The following is a 19982-nucleotide window of genomic DNA, read 5'->3' on the forward strand; positions in this document are numbered from 1 at the left end:
ATCTCTGTGTTAATAGTTTCTCTATGCAAGTTTTTCTCATTTCTAGTATTTTCTAAACCTTTAGGTGTACTCTTCTCGGCAGAGGTGATTTTTACTTAAGTAAAAGTATAGAAGTTCTTGTTTTTAATAGTACTTAAGAATCAAAAGTAAAAAGTAAATGCCAATGCATTGTTGTATGTAATATACTTACAATACCTTATGCCTCTGAATCTATGCCTGCCTACCCTCATATCAATATCAAATTTATTTCTAGAAGACAGTTCCAGTAGTGGGATTGAATGTGAGATTGAATAAGTGCACTCAATATAACGTCCACAATGGTTTTGGACACCCAAATGGCATTATCAAACAGACATCGGGTTCAAACCGACTTTCATTTCCAATGCAACCTCTGCAACCAAAATCATCCCCTGACTGACGTTACTACTTTCTACTCAAGGACCTTGACACAACTGTAGTGGAGTAAAAAGTATGATATTTGTCTTTCAAATGTAGTGAAGTAAAGAGTTTCCAGAAAAAAATATACTCAAGTAAAGTACAGATACTCAAAAAGTGTAGTACAGTACTCAAGTAAATGTACTTTGTTACTGTCCACCTCTGCTTCTCGGAAACACAAATGGAAATGTACTAATCTGTTCTGTAAAATCATTCACTTGAGAGAACAGACAATTTAAAGCTGTGGTTTTTAATGTGTAATATATGTTTAATATTTATTTTATGTGCCAATATAGAAACGGACTTTCAAAAAACCTACCCTGAGAAATATTCACTGCCTTACAAAATGTGACAACTAGCCCCAGTCTCCCCTAAGGGCCACATAACAAACCGGATATTTCCTGAGGATCTGGAGTCTCCTCTTCCATTGAATGGACATTTTGCTGAACCTTCTATTGGGTCCTGACGTCATTTGATGTTGTTTATTAATAACTTTGAACACAATGAGATCACTGAGTCATGAGGATTTTTTTATATCCCACCCTGAGGGGTCAAAGGAACATTAGGCTTAAATGTGACATTACGCACGACCACGCCTTCTAGCGGCGGTCCGCCTGACGTCAGTGTTATTGAAAGCCACAGGCCCCGCCCACCGCCGGGCGAACCGCTCCAACAAATCATTCAGCCCGTGCCTGTGAAGCAGTATTGCGGATCGCGACTGTCAGGTCGCTCATGCAAATAACAGGATTTAGGTCACTACTACCATAACGTTATCCACACTCCAATCCAGTAGGTGGCGGGAATGCACCATTTAAGTTTGGTTTGCCAACCGCCATTAAACCTGAGAAGAAGAAGAAGAAGAAGGTCGCTCATGCTGCGCACACAATCTCTCTCTGGCTGCTGACTCCTGTATCTCGGGGCACTACAGTGCGATACTGCCCGTGGGAATATACGTACCGCAAACATGTCACGGCATCAAAGGACGCCGTTGAAAAGCGAGGAGAGTGTGGTGGAGGTGAAGAGCAAAGTAAGTGAATCCCATAAATGTTGCATTTGACAGCGTGCTTAATGTAAACACTGCTGTTTACGCAGCCCTCCACGGGAGCGTGCCCGTAATTGGAGGGCTTTCAATCCGGCGCATCACCAGTGTAACGTTAGGGGGTTTGTGTACTAATCCATCCATAGAGAGAAACGCTGATGGTGCTGTATGTGTCAGACTACGAGGCGCGAGACGAGCGCGTTTGGCTGGGATCATTATGACAGCAGGTCTCTGTTCGGTTCGTGTGATGTGATATGCGGTTCTGGTGCAGTGTGAAGGACCCTATATACCAATAGACAGACGTGCGCAATGAGGCGATTGGGCCCTGTTGATCGATTATGCATGTTACGTATACCAATAGCGAAGATCCGAATCCCGCAGTCCAAGAAGAATCAGATTGTAATGATGCATGTGAGAGACATTAATCATATCAGCGGAGCTTTGTAGCCTACTACATAAATTCGATAAGACGCTGGTTCAGGGTCTTCACCTAAAATAAATTCGCCTGTTTTCATCAATTAAAATAAGCAGGTATTAATAAGAAATAAAACACAAGCAAAAGTACAGCTATTTGGAATTCAATTCAGCTGGCACGAGGCCACAGGTGATCATAATCTTGATGATGTTAAGTGCTACAGCACTATTGCCAGTGATATTGCTCTATAAAAATGTAAATATCTCACGTTTCAGACAAATATGAACTGGTTAGTTTGTATATTTCTTATCTGCTGGTGAAAATAATTCCAAAAGAAGCTAAAACATTAAGCTTTGAATGTCGCCAAGCAACACAAACTAAAAGCCGGACTGGATGTCTATGAGTGGAACGGAACGACCCCTGTCAAAGCGTTCTGTAATCTGCAGGTGTGTTGACAAATCAGGTCCTCCCTCGAAATCGGGTCTCTGTTAGCTCCAGCTCAACTGCTACATTGTGAACAGTGAAACGTGCTAAATAGCACCAATCTTTAGGGTTGCCTCATAATAGTCGACCAAACGTTAGTTTATGATGAGAAGAGGATTGGTTCAGTTGGTTGACCATTTTAATTGGTCAGTTGGTGGAAAAAAAAACCTAGATAAAAAAACTCTTAACATGTATCCGGTGTTGTGCCGAATTTCGACCCCCTGCCAAATTATTACCCCCCTCGTTGAAGTCAGTACCTGATTGCCTAATTCTAACCCCACCCCTAATCCTAACCCTTCCCCCACAACTTATCCTAAACCTACCAATACTAGGGGGGTAATAATTTGGCGGGGTCGAAACACCGGTCCGACTCAACCTGCTTCGAGCGGGATTCAAATTGGGTTTTCCAGCATGGGAGGTGGGTGCGCTAACAAGGACATTTGCCTCTTGAGGCCAGGGGAGTAAGGTTTACACACACAGCTCTTACTGGCCTACGTCTGTTACACTCACCCCCTAAACCTCACTCCCATCCAGGTCACGGCACCAAATGTAACCGGTCCTACTCAACCCGCTCCGAGCAGGATTCAAACCGGGGTGTCCGGCGTGGCCAGGGGAATGAGGTTTACACTCACAGCTCTTACTGGCCTAAGTCCGTTACACAGATAAATGTGAACAATTATGATGTGCATATCCAAGTGTTCGTGCAAAGAGATTTTTTTTTAATTTGGCTTATTTAAAGGAATCTTGTGGCCCCTTTGGAAGTTTGCCGAGGCCCCCTAGTGGGCCTTGGCCCCTGGTTGAGAACTCTTGTTTTAGAAGACCAGCTGTTATTTAATAGTATTTAACATTTTCTCTCAATTAAAATGTCATTGTGATAAACATGTCTGTTGATCTCAGCCCATACAGTCTCATTTATGGGAGGAAACAATCTTTAGTACATTACATATGATGGTGCACGAATGAATATCAACAGGCAACATGGAAATAAATCTACTGTTGTATTGATATTTAAAATATTTCATGTTTTTATTACTTTCCTCATCACAGCCTCTTATTATTACTAAGACACAGACCACTTATTGTTGGCCTCTGGTGTATTGGAGTTGTTTGTTGTCAGTGTGCCCAGTATACTTATTGAAAAACCTCAACCACAATCTGCCAAACAGAGTAGCATATGTTTTATCATCTATACTTCCTTGAGAAATGTTAGGCGGGCAGTGCATAGATGTGTGTGTGAATTGAAAGATGAGAATAGTAAACACAGGAGGGCCGTCTAGTAGGATTCCAGTAAAGTTCCAGGCCTGGATGTGATAGTGTCTTTTTTATTATTATTTTTGCCTTAACTAGCTAATTTAATAACTCGAATCTTCCTGCATGAGGTTTTGGTTTTCATAACCGGCAGTATAATGTGTTTGGTGACACTCTTTTCTTCCTGAGAGGAAATTGGTAGGAACTGTTTTCTTTTCTACTTTCCCAGCTCTTAATGGGATCCTGTCTCGTATTATCTATTGCTTAACTCATTGCAAAGGCATTTTTTAGTGAACGTGTAGTTTGAGGTTTGTGTTGAGCAATTTATAGTGATGTCTTTTTTCCAAGAGGCTTTTTTTTATTGGTAAAGTATGACATGTATGACCTTTTTATCTGTATTGCTATGGTTACTATGGTAGTGATCTCACATAACAGCTCAAATGAATATTTTTTTGTGAACTCAATTTGCCGAAAATAATATTATTATAGAATAATAGCTCAAATGTAATTTTAGAACAAATGCAATTCTTTCAAAGGTGTTGATGCTTGTTATAAAGGGGGGAGGTGATGATGTAAATGTTTTCAAGTGGGATGATGAATATGTTCAAATATGTTACGCAATGCGTGTGAGGAAAAGTAAAAATAATTTTATTGACAATTACGTCTGTAATCTGAGATATTTCTGAAAGAAACAGGATATTCAACAAGGAAAAAAAAAATAAGATCTGATTTTATCCATCATGAATTGATTGGACTATAGTCATATGACAACTTCAACACAACGGTGTAAAAAAAGAAAGAAGAAAACAAATATGTCTGAAAGCTTCAGTCCCTCGATGTCAATGTCCTTTGTTCTTATTATCGACCACAGGAAAAATCCTTTGGTTTTATTTTTGTGAATGGGAACATGGCACCTTAAAAAACTCCCCATGTGACCTACTGAATGACCTTATTCAAACGATCCACAATATGATCTTCCTGTAGCCTACATGTTTTAGACTAGCATTCTCCATCTCCATATGCAAGTTATTCTTCATGCATACAGGAGAAAATCTTTGGCTCAGATGCAGTTCCTCCTCATAAACTGAGCATTCTGACAGATTTTGTCCAATATGTTCAGCTGAGCTCTTGAGACGAATTCCCCATCCGTGTGTGTGTGGTCTGGAGAAGCTCAGCTTTTTAATGCCATTGTTCTCATCTTTCTCTTTATCTGTAGCACTTGATTAGATTGACCCTCCCTTTGTTCCTCATTGCTCTTTTTACCCTAATGGCTTCCTCAGAGCTGCAAGTGCACATCAAACAACTCTGCAGCTGCAGAAGCAAGAAAAATTGGTGTCTAAGCAAGTCACTGTCTAAGGGGCCGTTTACACAACTTTTTATGCATCGTTTTGGCTGAAAACGCAAACTATTGAAAACAGGATTCAAAATTTCTGAAAACTATACCCTTATCGTCTCGGTGTGAACTACAAAAATGCAAATTTGTGAAAACGGTGATGTCATGCACATGGATATTACGTGTTCAGTCTTTTGGCGTGTAGTTTTTCTTTACAAAGTAACATCGCCACCTACTGGCCTGGCATGCATAATGATGCCAGAGTAAATGACAGTGTTTTTAGCAGTTTTTGCGGATCCGTGTGAAGAGGAATCTTTTTTCAACGTTGTTGTCTGTTTGTAAAAAAAAGAGGAAAACATTTCTGTTTTTAATACATAGTTGTCATGTAAACGACTAAACGTACCCTCAGTTTCAATGGGAAAATCTTTCCAGAAATTGGAATTCACCCTTCGCAGGGAGTTTGATGGACAGGCGATCTGACCAATCATAATCCGCCATCCGCCGAATCCGCCATTTTTGTCCGACAAAAACGGACAAACGGATTTGTCGGTGAATTTGATTGAAAAACGGTGTGTACTGATGCCTTTCCAAAGTTGAAACAACATTCCTTCTGATGTTCATTCATGTTTATTTGATGCTATAAATTAACTAGAAGGAAGAGATGATCGGTTGACGAGCAGCTTAACTGAGACGCTACAGCGATCTGTCAGCGATCTTTATTGTTTAAATTTCTTAAAAAAATGGCCAAATTTGAAAGTTGACACCTTGTTTCATATAAAAAGTAACCTGCTCTGTCTTGTTTGTCAGCTTCCGCTTTGCTCCGCGATGTATTTTTCACTGCGTGAGAACATGGTGTGCCATGGCTTGTCGGACATAGCAACAGTAACTAAAAGGGGCGGGTCTTTGCGAACGGCCAACTTTCATTAATAAAAGTTCTAACATTTCTTACAGGGTCGTGATCTGTCATAATTAATCTACCAAGCTAAGCGCTGTGCATCAAGAGCATGTTTTGTGTTTATTGATATAAATTAACATGTTTGTGGTTGTCCTGCAGTTTGAGGCGGAGTACCGAAGGTTTGCCCTGAAGAAGAAGGGAGCTGTGGGCTTCAAGGAATTCTACCAACTGCTTCAGACCATTCACAGAATCCCCGGAGTGGACGTGCTGCTGGGATATGCCGACATCCACGGAGATCTTCTTCCAATTAACAATGATGACAACTTCCACAAAGCACTGTCCTCGGCAAATCCGCTGCTTCGAATTATCATTCAAAAAAGAGGTGAGTCGCTAAACTGTATGTACATTTGCATATCCTCATATGCAAAGAGGTCATTCATTAGTTGATATTGTTTTGGAGCTTGAAGGCAAAGTGTGTCAGATCGCTTGGCCAATCAAAAAGAAGATTGTTTGCGATTTGTCCAGAGGTGCAGAAATCACACACTTCACCTTTAACTTTCATCTTACCAGGGTCAAACCAGGAAACGGGGGAATGTTTTTGATAGCATTTTGGTATTGCTAAAGGGTTTTTATGATGAAATGCATTTTTCGCACACGTGGAAAAGGAATATGCATGCATCATAGCTGATGCATGTTGTTGTATGTGTGTATGAGAGAGTTAGGCATTAAATTATATATCGGTTTTTGCTGTCATATGTCGTTATCCATATTTGACTCCGGAGGGAATAAAAAGTAATTCTAGCAGTGTAATGTTGTGCATAAGGATGAGGACAGTTATGGGATATGATGAGATGTTATGATGGGTGGGCGTCAGCGTTAGATGGTGCTAGTCGGGGCCCATCTCGGTTTTATGACTGCGATGGCACTGCGCCAGCCCGAGGTGCTGAGTCTGATAGCGGTGCGGAGGAGTGATGAGCCCACACCCTTCATATCTCTCTCTCTCTCTCTCTCTCTCTCTCTCTCTCTCTCTCTCTCTCTCTCTCTCTCTCTCTCTCTCTCTCTCTCTCTCTCTCTCTCTCTCTCTCTCTCTCTCTCTCTCTCTCTCTCTCTCGCTCTCTCTCTCTCTCTTTTTTTTCTCTCTCTCTCTCTCTCTGACGCCTCCTGTCCCTCCTTGTCTATATTGTCTTTCTGTCATCTTCACAACCCTCTCGCTCTCCCTCCCGTTTCTTCATCACTCTTAATGCCTCAATGAGTTTCATTACATTTGAACCGCAGCAATGAGGAAATGCTTTTCTAATGCTATTAGGGGTGTTTTTCTCTATTTCAAAATGTTCTTTTCTTTATTTCATTGTTCTGTTCGTTTACGCCACCCTTTCTAATCCACTGTGAAAGAAACTGAGCTCTATTGTTCCTAGTTTTAAAGGACTCAAAAAAGAACTATTTTATTTAGAAAAGGGATTAAATCAGATTAATGAATCTAAAATTGCATGTTAGTTATGTGAAAATTGTATTATTTGAACATCAAGTTTCAACTAGCCCTTACAGCTTCTGAAATGATTTTAAGGGAAATCTGTGGAATTTGGTAAACGTGTTGCATGGATCTAAAAGTTCATACTCTTGTTTATTAACTAAAATCATTAATCATATTACCTAAAATGTTTAATTACTAATATATTTGAAGTAATTTATTCCTGTGATGGCAAATCTGAATTTGCAGCATCATTTTCAGTGTCACATGATCCTTCAGAAATCATTCTAATATGCTTCTTTGGAGCTCAAGAAACATTTCTTATTGTTATCAACTACTTTGTGGAAACATATTAAAAAACAAAAACTGTAAAAGCATGACAAGAGCACATAACAGAATTACTAAAACTTTAAAGGGATAGTTCACCCTGAAATGAAAATTCTGTCATTATTTACTCACCCTCAGGTTGTTCCAAATCTGAATTTCTTTCGTCTGCTGAACTAGACGTAATATGTAATAATACTAAAATAACACTGCTCTAGAAATCTTTGGGTGCAGATTCAGTGTGTGCCTAGTGATGGATAATGTAGTTTTTGGGGAAGTTATAGTGGAAATTGTCACTGCTCGGTTGTGGAGCTGTGGATGTTTGTCTGGCAGAATATAGAGATGTTTTTGGCAGCCCGTCATGTATGGACTCGAATACTTGAATGTGAACAAACACTGTTAAATTTGAAGTCTTCAGTAAAAAAAAAAAAAAAAAAAAAAATTATTGAAGTAAGAGTATTGAAGCATGTTTTACAAGAAAATACTTCTTTTTCAGTCTTTTTTCTACTTTAAAGAGTGTGTTCACATTTGTAATTTGATTCTCTCAGTTCTTTTGGTCAGGGCCAAAAAAAGAAAATACATTTAGTCATGGTTTACATGGATGTAAAGTGTATCCACTTGTTTAGTGTGTACTAAGCAGCATTCACACTTATTCAAATGAACCGCACAAACAGCGCAATGGCACCAGAGTTCGTTTTAATCGAACCAAACAAACCAAGTGTGAACACACTCAAAATTGCACATTTAATTCAATGTGTTACTTTGCTAATTCTATGCAATTATTTGTGAAATTTACTAGCAAATCCTGAGTGAAACTTGTTTCTACACCAATTGTTTTCAGTGTATTAATAAACAATATGCTATATAGGATATATATAGCCTATACATTTACAGTGCACTTGTACAGCTATTGGACTTTGATGAATGGGTGAATGAGAACATCAAATGTAGCATAAGGGAAAGTGGATTACTTCAGAAGGCAATGTCTTTGGCATGAACTAGTAGACAGTGCGAGTTATCTTAGGACAGACTAGTTGTTTCAGATTGGAAGTCAGCATAGTGTGTGTTTGTGTGTGTGGAGGGTTGCCTCTTGTTTGAGGTGGTTAATGTGAAATCATCTGTACTGTGAGGTAAGACATAAAAGAGAGAAAATGTGGAAATAAAAGATAAGGTGCTTACTTGCATCCTGCAGTGGTTTCACTTTGACTTCTGCAGTCTCTTATGAATGTGATTTGTGAGGGAAAGAGACAGCAATAATAATCCAGTATTATGTAATCATAATTTGCATAACAAATAGACCTCATTATGTGTACATAGCGATAACTCCATATTTATTCCGTTTTAAATGACAAACCTCCTTCATTCACACACACCCTTGCATGATTAATCAGGGTTGTAGTTGTTGCTATTAATTGTTGATAATTACACTAATAATGCCTGTTTACATGCGTGGTTACATGGTTATATGCGTGATGTAATTTTCTGAGTATGAGAACAAATGACTTAAGTTGACATAACAACCAACTAAATATTTGTGGCTTTTCATTGCAAGCACAGGGATTATTGCTTAAATTGATGTTTGAAACCACATGCATCAACCATGAAAACAGCCACTTCTGCAGCACTACAGTGTGGGGAGGACAGACCTCTTGTAAGAAAATGACTTTAAAGAAATTTCTAGAAATGTTGGTCTTTCTTCATTGAAGTAGATAGGAACTTTACTTGCATAGCTATTACTTGCACTACATTTAAAAGTTTGTGAGTGTAGCATATACCGTATAGAAAATTGCTGCGAGGAAGTGTTACCAAGATGGACTGACTTGCACTGAAAGTGACTTTGAACACACTGAGAAACCATGAGCACTGGCGCTGCCATTAAAGAGATATATCTCCGTCTGAGCCAGTCATCACTCAGAGCCAGAAAGTCCATTATTGTACCTTCAAGGCCATACGACTACATTTGCCCTGGAAACTGCTAAAAATTCATCCCATCATCCATGCATATGTTTATTTTATTAATTTAGATCAAAATATCTTATGGCCAAACAACAGACTTCTCTCAGGGCTATGCTGGACTTCACCGATTGTTTTGTCCACTTAAATTCTGCCATTTTCTTACAATCGACTGCAAATTCCCCTTCAGATCTTACTTCATCCAATCAACAACCAATGGAAAAAAAAAACCCAAGTCCCACACTACATTTATTTCCTTTTCAATAATCCATTTCACACAGATGTACATCACAATACGGAAGAAAAGATCTGTTGCTTTTTCCGTTGAACATTGAAAGGGAATATTATCAGTACATAACTTAATGTTTATCTTTTCCTCACACAATTTATCATATAAGTTCAGAAAATGTGCAGTGTAGTGAACAAGTCTTAGACTGCGTTTGTAGTCATTTTGGTGGTTTCTTTGTCATTTTTGGAGCTTAATAGCTGTATATGAACTCCCATTGAATAAAACAGAGATAAAGATTCTTAAATTCTCATTTTGAGCATATTGAGGTCATGACGGTAAGAAAATATGACAGAATTTTCACATTTAGGTTGAAATGATGTTGTTTGAAGTACACTGCCTGTCAGTTCACACCTTGTTTATGCAGAGAAGTGTTTCCCTGTTGTCCTCAGTCTTGTGTCTTGTGCTTGTTAAAGCTGACAAGTTTAGTTATGAAATGCTCACTGTGTGCAGCTAAAAGTATTAGTAAACGCCTATTTTTCTATTTAAAGAATAAGGCGGCTTTAGATTAGCCCCCCTTGTCCTTGTACCAGCTCCCTTCCCAGTACTCAAGAACCCTACTGCAGATTTCTGGTAGCTTGCCTTTCAGTGCGGATCTTTTTAATCAAGCCCTATTTGAAGCAGGGGGGAGGAAAGCCACATTTCCAGAGAGGGCTTATCGCTGTGGCAGCCAGGAACAGTTTTTAGAGGGGCTGTCAGTGGGTGATTACAGCTTCATCTTCTCCATGGGAGAAAAATCTGGGTTTTGCATCACGTTTGCTTCTAGTGTAACAGAGGCCTACTCGTAAATGGGCGTGCGAATAAACATCACTCCCCTGGCCTCAAGAGGCGCACTAGCAACTGACGTTAGAGGCTGTGGTCTTCAGTGTCCTTGTGAACGCACCCACCTCCTGTGCAGAAGACGCCGATTTGAATCCTGCTCTGGGGTGCGTTTCCCGTACAACGACGTAACTCGCTGCTTAACTAACATAGTACGATGCATCATTGAAGAAATCAACTAGCTAGCCACGACTGTTTCCCGAAACCGTACTGTCGCAAATTGGTCATGCAACCACGTTGGTTAAATGATGTCGTGCATGTGGTGGAGTAATAACTTCTTTTAATGAATCAGTTTGAGACCGAATTAATGCTAGATGTTTTGCTATAAATTACGGACATGGCATCTGAGGACTATTTCTAATTTTTCTGTTATTTTGCTTAATTTCCAGATTCAATCATAGGCTCGTTCTTATGTACTAGAGCACATGCGCACTATTCAAAAACTAGTTGAACTATGTTGATAACTACAGAACTTGCGACCAAGTGTGCTAACAATGCTTTTGGGGAAACGCACTTCTGAGCGGTGCGAGTAGAACCGGAGGGGTTGCATTAGTGCCGTGACCTGGATGGTTGTGAGGTTAACGGAGGCCTGCTAGTAAGAGCTGTGCGAGTAAACCTCACTCCCCTCAAGAGTGACTGGCGCTCAGGGCCGGAGTGGGGACACTTTTCAGCCCGGGAGTTTCAGGCCCAAGACCGGCCCACTTTTTCCATGGTGGAATTCCAAATTAGCACTTTTTCTAAATTGGATAAATGAAGCAACAGTTCGGCTCTTACTATTGTGTAGTTTGTATTAATACCATGGGTTAACAAATAATGTAAAGGTTAAATAATAATTCACTTAGACTTTATAAGAAGCAATTGCGACTTTATTTCACACAATTCTGACTTTATATTTCGCAATTCTGACTTTATAACGCGACTTTATATCACAATTCTGACTCTATATCTTGCAGTTCTGACTTTATAAGCAACTGCAACTTTATTTCACGCAGTTCTGACTTTATATCTTGCAATTCTGACTTTATAAGAAGCAATTGCGACTTTATTTCACTCAATTCTGACTTTATATCTTGCAATTCTGACTTTATAACACACAATTGCGACTTTATATCACACAATTCTGACTATATATCTTGCAGTTCTGATTTTATAAGCAATTGCGACTTTATTTCACACAATTCTGACTTTATATTTCGCAATTCTGACTTTATAACGCGACTTTATATCACAATTCTGACTATATATCTTGCAGTTCTGACTTTATAAGCAACTGCAACTTTATTTCACACAATTCTGACTTTATATCTTGCAATTCTGACTTTATAACACACAATTGCGACTATATATCTTGCAGTTCTGATTTTATAAGCAATTGCTACTTTATTTCACGCAGTTCTGACTTTATAAGAAGCAATTGCGACTTTATTTCATACAATTCTGAATTTATATCTCGCAATTCTGACTTTATAACACGCAATTGCAACTTGATTTCACGCAATTTTGACTTTATATATCGCAATTCTGAGAAATAAAGTCAGAATTGCGAGATGTAAACTCGCAATTGTGAGATAAAAAGTCGCAATTATCTTTTAAAATGTTTTATTCTGTGGCGGAAACAAAGCTTCCATACCTCCTGGCCTCTTCCTCCCATCCATCCTCCCTGACGTGTACCGTTACGGTAGGGCCGGCCCAGCTTTCGGTAGGCGCCGGTGGTGCCGCGGTAGCCTACCTGAGAAAACGTTTTGGAAAAGACGGACTAACCCAACCAACTCTATCGGAGGGGAGGGGAGAACTCCCTCACATGGTACAACCCATGCAGAGGCTGCGCGCTGCGGTGTCAGAATGCGAAACGTGTGTAGCCCATGTAACTAACGTGACATTGAAATGTGACAAAAAAACAAACAAACAAAAAAAAAATTCCTCGACCGGCCCAAAAGTGAAGCGGCCCACCGGGAATTCTCCCGATTCTCCCGATTACCCACTCCGGGCCTGCTGGCGCTAGAACCGGAGGGGTTACACTAGCATTAAAGGATTAGTTCACCTCAAAGTTGAAAATTGTGTTATCATTTACTCACCCTCAAGTTGTTTCAAACCTGTATGTGTTTCTTTCTTCTGCTGAACACAAAGAAAGATATTTTGAAGAATGTCTGTAACTTGGGTCCCATTGACTTCCATAGTATTTTTTTTTCCTACTATGGAAGTCAATGGGACCCAAGTCTGTCTGTTTACCGACATTCTTCAAAATATCTTTCTTTGTGTTCAGCAGAAGAAAGAAATTCATACAGGTTTAAAACAACTTGAGGGTGAGTAAATGATGACACAATTTTCAACTTTGAGGTGAACTAATCCTTTAATGTGGCTTACTTTGTTAAATTTGTAGAGTACCCACAATTCCCATGTACTGCTGTGCTTATTGTTTAGATCACTAAGCTCACCTTCACTCCTTCCACCTTAGTCTTTATTAATGTACCTAATTATCACAGCTCTGACTCTCTTCAGATCATGATAAAAGCATCTGGGTGACAAATGCTTACTTTACTTCCCTCTGATCAGTAATACTAGATAACACCGGTTCATTTTACGGCTTGGTGCTTCACATGAACTTCCCCTATAACTGTGAGGTTATTCAAGAGACTAGGGGATACTGATGTAATTTTACTGTGTAGTGCTAGTGCATTTATTGAGGTATTTTAGCTTATTAATGTAGCTCAGGGGTGCCCAATCCTGTTCCTGGAGATCTACCTTCCAGCAGTTCAGCTCCAACCCTGATCAAACACACCTGAAACAGCTAATCAAGATCTTCAGGAGCACTTGGTAATTACAAACGGGCATGTTGGACAGGTGCTGCAGGTAGGTAGATCTCTATGAACAGGATCGGGCACCTCTGCTGCAGGTTAAATGACGTCTGATGGTCGACATTGTCAGCAAAACAACAGGAACTAACAACTGGCGGGACATGTTTTTAGGAATGTGTTTTTAAATGCATCAGCATGATGCGAAAAGAAAACGCCGCCCATCTGGAGAACAACTGTGTGGCTGAACATTTAATATGGATATCTGCAAATATAAATGGCCATGTTAGATTTATATGGTGAGGAATAGTTCACATAAAAACGTAAATTCTCATCATTTGAATGTCCTGAATGAATGTCATAATTGACAAAAAGCATAGTACTCCACCAGATGCCAGGTTTGACATCAATGGTTCTTGTGGCCAAATTGGATTTTGTTTACATTTTCAGTGAGTAAAAATACTTGGAATAGAGTTCACAAGTCATTATGGACTACTTTTGTTTTTTTTGTGTCATTTTTGTTGCTTGACAGACCTGATCACCATTTATTTTCATTGTGCAGAAAAGAGTAGCTTTGACATGTTGCTAAACATTCCCTTTTATGGTCTGTAAAAAATGTCTAATTTAATTTACAGGGGGAAATACGCCAACTAGGGTTGAAAATAAACTCTTTTTTTACAGTGAGTGTACTGAAGAGTGTACGGGTTTACAATATGAGAGTGAGTAAATGATGACAGATGAATTAATTACAATTTTTAGCCTAACTATATAACTACATATAAGGCAATCTGACAAATGCTTGTAAAAAAAAGGTCAAAGTAATATATTGCTTTATTTGAACTTCAAGCAAATTAACTACAATATTTGAGTTCGAGTTGCATTTGGGTTTACATACTTGTTTACAATAATCCCAGTAACACAATCACGCAGAAAGCGAGAACAAACACAGCTGTTTTTAAGGTTTTCTGCTAGCCATAAATGTAACACACTGGTCGTGAATAGATTGATTGACACGAGGACGTGATGTATCCCGTGAGCTGGTGGGATTATCAGCGGTCCCTAATCAGATCTCGACCCCATCCGCATATCTCTGATTGGGGCTTTTAGACTGAGACAGAGATTGATCTGGCTTTTAGTATGAGCTCATCCCACTGAGTGGTCATACACTCATTCACCCCAGCAGATAATGGTGTTCCCTGAGCAGATGGGGACCAGTTACACACAGCCATGCAACTTTTGGGGGACCAATAGGGAGAAACATACATTTTTTTTATTGGAATAAATTATTTCATTTTGAATTCAGAGTAGGATATATAATCTCCCCTGCTATGAATCTGTCATGGTTTGATATAAGTCATGCCATCACTCTTGATATTAATTTTTTCTAATACTTTATCAAGGTTCATTGAGCAGTGTGAAGGAAGTGTTTACCCTCAAGCTAAAAGTGACGAAGCATGTGATTGTGTAAACGGGTATGATGGGTAAATGGAACAAACAGACACATCCCCTAGTTTGTTTGACATTATACTGCAGAATTTTTTTTTTTTTTTAAAGCAAGAAAATTTGTGAATTAGATTGATTAATAATAATAATCAGTCTAATTTAAAAGGTAAAGTAAGGTTGTGGGTCGCTTCCCAGGAAAGAAACAAAAAGAAATCTACTATTTTAGCCTCTTTGGGGAAAAAAAGTTTGTATTAAGAGTGCAGAGTTTCAAAATTACTTACAGTATTCGTTTCATGAAACTTGCGATATATACTGTATATATTAAAAAATGAATGAATATATAAAATTTCCTGCCGCAGTGAAAATGTAAAGACGGTATACAGTCTTTTCATAGAAGTGGCAGACTTGACACAGAAAGAGAAATCTCAAAGAAAAGATGAGGAACAGAAGTGTAACAAAGACTCTGGGTTTTTTAACTGTCAAAGCTCTCTAGGTTTTCTCTCCACGTTGAGAACGCATGGCTAATAAGACAGGCACTTCAAGAGAGACCCCAGAGCCTAGAGATGTTTTTTTTTTTGTTGGCTGTCACACCTCAAGAGTGCACAGAGGAAGATGTGTGTGTGTGACTATATTGAATTCAAGAGAAACTCTGTGTCTTATTAGTAACTGGCACTGTCTATAGGCAGAAACCCCTTTGAAGCAAAATAACTTTCTGTACTATCTCCCTTTTCTTAAACATCTTGGTTGAATGAGTCGAGTGTGTGGCAGTGTGTCCTCAGCTAATAAGTGAGGAGAATCATATGTGGCAAGCAGGTGTAAATCCCATCAGCTTTATTGCTGGTTTTAGAAGGAAGCGGAAGAATGGGAAGGATATTTCCCCACATGCCCATTCTGTGCACAATGATCTGAGGATTCAGCAGCTGTTCTGCACCCTAGGGTGGGTGTGTGTGTGTGTGTGTGCGCGCGTGTGTGTAGTACTGTGTTTTCATGCCTGCACTTGTTTATACTTAATGACTTCGCTATGTATAGTACACAGGGTTATCTGGATGGCATGTCGATGTACCATGCTGTTTTTGTTTTGACATCTTGGATGATATGGAAACATCATCTCAACAGTTACCATCAAAAATAATCCATTTGCACTGTGCTGCTTTGAAAGTGCTCCAAAAAAGAGTCATGAAAAACAGATGACCGAAAAGGAAAGAAAAAGAAAGGGATCCAGTGGAAAGAAAGATACTGTAACATGTTTTGTATTTCAACACTGTTTCATACTTATCACATTGTCTTTGTTTCCTGTTGTAAGGACATTTGAAGGAAGTTCACCCAAATGAAAGTTCTGTCATTTATTTTCGCACCCTCAAGTCGTTCCAAAACTGTATGTTACTATTTTTCCTTGAAAAACAAAGGGAGAAATGTCGAAGCACTTTCCGTTCAAGGACAGTTCATATTGACCTAAGCTGTCAAGCTTCAAATAGGTCTAAATCAGTGGCGGCTATAGTGGCTTTTAAAATAGAGGAGGTGGTCGGATCACCTCCCAATGATTTATTTATTTATTTATTTTTAACTGCTTTAAAATGGCTTTTTTTTGTCACTTTTGTCAATTTCTTTTTTGCCTTCTTTTCCAGCCTATCACTTGAAGCAAAATCCATCCTTCTGTCCTTTAAATGTCCGTTCGGGCGTTTAGTGAAGCTGATTGCTGGAGCCTATATCTTAGCTTAGCCTATAGAGAGCCTAAGTCCCTCCCCTTCCGGTCGACCACCATGGGACCTTATTTCGGAAAAACATTGTATGGTAGTCAATGGCGAGAGACAACAAATATTTTGATCTCGTTTGAATTGTGCCCTGATTTACACATATGATGTTTGTCAATTTAAAAGATACATTTTAAAGTCAAGAAAGTCGCAGCTTGATGTAAAACTGCTGAGGTATAAGACTGTGAAAATACGTAATTACAAAGACTACAAACCCAGAAGGCGCACATGCGACGTCATACCTTTTCTCTCAATGAATGAAGCTAACTTTACTGAAGCTAACGTCAGTCATTGTTTCTATAGTCTTACATTATAATGGTAACGTTACGCCGTCATGCCTGAGTGTTTTGAGCCAGAATACACACATACGAGCAACGGATCTTGTGACGCACATAGTGCGAGACAAGAGATGTAGTTCATTGAGCAATTTTCACATAAAACTAAACGTTACTCTTCTGTTTTATGACAAACTGCGACTTTCTTTACTTTCATAATTACCTTTTAAATTGGCAAACATCATATGTGTAGTTCAGGGCACAGTTCAGACGGAATAAAAAGATAAGTTATCTCTCGCCATTGACTTCCATACATATTTTTTCCGAAATAAGGTCCCATGAGCCGGAAGCGGAGGGGCGGGACTTAGGCTCTCTATAGATGTGGGGTCTTGCTTCATTTTTAATTTGTAGCTGTTATTCGAATGGTGGTTTGGTAAATTTGTTTGCGATCAAATATTCAATACCTTCTCTACTCTTCATACGTAGTTGGTACATCAGCGGTAGCAGTTCAAACGAATAGCACGTAATTTACGTCTCTTCGATGATTGGTTGATATACCAAGGAAGGCTAGCCTCCTCTGCCATGTTACTTTTCTAAACACCCCTAATCGCTGAAAGCGAAATACTCTGGTGATTGGCAAAAAAATATTTACCAACAGAGGCACAAGTCTCCAGCTATGGATTTGCCTCCCCTTCTTTATCCCCTCAGACTCGCGTTTCACAGATTCGGCACATTCGGGGAAGAGCGCGGTGGTTACACTGAAATTATAATCAATAAAAACACATTCTGAGACACGAAATGAATAACTGTGAATTTTGTTAACATTAAATCGTCCTTCTCCCATTTCCACCTCAATATTTTGGGTAGGCTGTGCCTCCCCTGACGAGCCGCCACTGGTCAAAATAACACCTTAAAAAGACAATAAAACAAGTCCAACTAGTTCAAATTGTGTGCTATATTAGAAATCCATAGGATAGCTTTATGCAATTAACAGAAAGAAAATGTAGTTTTAGTCACAATTTAATTTAATGTTTCAATTCAAATGTTGAATTGAACATCAAACCTGGTGCAATGCATTGATGTCATTGTAAAAAGCATATAATAATACTTTTGTTCAGCAAAGATGCATTAAATTGATCAAAAGTGACAGTAAAGACTTCTACATTGTTACAAACGTTTTCTATTTCAAATAAATGCTGTTCTTTTGAAAGTTCTATTCATCAAAGAATGCTGGGATGATAGGGATGCTCCGATCTATCAGTATCAGCCAATAATCACATTCTATGATTTATGTGTTAATGTCAAGCCCTGGTCATCATGTCGTCAAGCATGAAAAATAACAAAGTAAATCAATAAATTGCATCACTTTTTCTGGGGGTTTCTCAGCAGTGTTGTAACATAACCTCCAAAAATGATCAAAATCTATTTTCTTCACAATTTGAAAGTTTTTCTATGAGACCATGTACAGTACTTGATGATACCTTGAGTTACTAAAAGCCATTACTTATATGCCACCTGAAATCATGTGAAATCATTAAAATGCCTTCAGGGTGTAAGGGGTTAACGGAGACAGAGAGCTGACTTATCACATATATAAAGCTTGAATGATCGGGATCGGGATCAACATCGGCTGATCATGATGACAAGAAATCGGTGGTCGTATTGGCTCCAAAAATCCGTATCGGAGCATCTCTAATTTCTAAAACATCATTTGACACTAAAGCCTGGAGTATTTTACTGGAGTATTGGAGTAAATTAAAATTGTAATAACTTTTCACAATGTTACTGTTTTTACTAATGCAGGATGAGCATAACATACTACTTCCAAAAACATAAAAAGATATTTCCGACCCCAACATTTTGAACGGTAGTGTTGCTCCACGGCAGAGATTTCTTATAAGAATAATGGCTTAAATGTTGGTCAGTTTCTCCCATAAAGTTAGCATATAGCTTCAGAAAAGTTAGTCTTATACACCATTTTTTGGGAACTTTTTGACATTCCCATTCCCCATTCACTTTTATATTAAAAAGCGTCCAGGGTATTCTTCAGAAATTCCCCTGTTGTGTTCCACAGAGGAAAAAAAACACGAGGAAGAGGAAGTATTTTGGGTGACTCATCCTTTTAAGAGCCAAATCTACAGCCATGAGAGGTGATCAGTCCAATATTTACATTTGTTTTATCAGTGCACATCTGCTTTACTGTTCCCGACAGGTCAGTAGCCGGTACAGGTATGATGCCAAGACAATCAAAGGGCAAATGAAAGCACAAAGGCAGGTTTGAGATGGATTTACCGGTCTCCTCCACACTCCACAAGTGACTACCATACCGTAGTGAAGAACAGATTCCGTGACAGAGATTACATTGCTTCCATTTTTAACTGAGTACTTGCTAAACTGGTTGTGGCTAATGTTAGACTGGGTTCTGATAGTGACCACTCCCTGGATGACACGCAAGTTTATTTATAGGGCCATTTGTGAGACACTATGCAAAATTGTTGACAGAAAGTCAGAAATATGCATTACGTCAAAAAGTGGGAAAAAGCACAGAAATGTGTGAAACATAAGGGTGTGTGCTGCGCTCGAGAGGGACGGTGCAAAATAAAAAGAATGCTTGCTCGACCTTCCAGCTGTTGACATGCGGATTATGGAGAGAATGCGAGCTGTTCGTATAGTTGCTCTGTAGTCAGCGGTGTTGCTGGGAATAGCTGTTTATCATTCTTTCCATTCAGCACAGCATTTAGCAGTGCAAGCATCACCACACAATTGGTCCAGGAGAACATATGAGAAGACAAGAGGATCTTTCTATGTCAGTGTCATCTCATAAACGGCAAAGGTTGGAAGGGGAAGCTGTGTTTCCTCATCACCTCAAGGAGGAAGTCAGCATAGGAAGTACTTTTTGTTTGATTGGGAGAACTTCATTTTACTATTACCTTTTTTAACTAAGTGGGAGAAGCAACACAAAAGCATGTGAACTCTGACTGATGTCTGTAGTATCATATTTAGGATTACGGCACACAAAAAGA

General features: G+C 39.1%; 1 protein-coding gene across 2 annotated transcripts in view; it reads left to right on the forward strand.

The window, feature by feature from the left end:
• The first annotated feature begins 1082 nt into the window (after positions 1–1082).
• pard6a (par-6 family cell polarity regulator alpha) overlaps positions 1083–19982 on the forward strand; it is a 33002-nt gene continuing 14102 nt past the window's right edge. For both annotated transcript variants that reach the window (XR_013821469.1, XM_079873723.1), the window contains exons 1-3: positions 1083–1160; positions 1300–1462; positions 6008–6230. Coding sequence is in view for 1 of the 2 variants with exons in the window: in XM_079873723.1 (XP_079729849.1) it covers positions 1400–1462; positions 6008–6230 (286 nt within the window). In the remaining variant the exon portion in view is untranslated. The remainder of the gene's footprint in view (positions 1161–1299; positions 1463–6007; positions 6231–19982) is intronic.

Source organism: Squalius cephalus (assembly GCF_949319135.1).
Source record: "Squalius cephalus genome assembly, chromosome: 6".
Taxonomy (NCBI): domain Eukaryota; kingdom Metazoa; phylum Chordata; class Actinopteri; order Cypriniformes; family Leuciscidae; genus Squalius; species Squalius cephalus.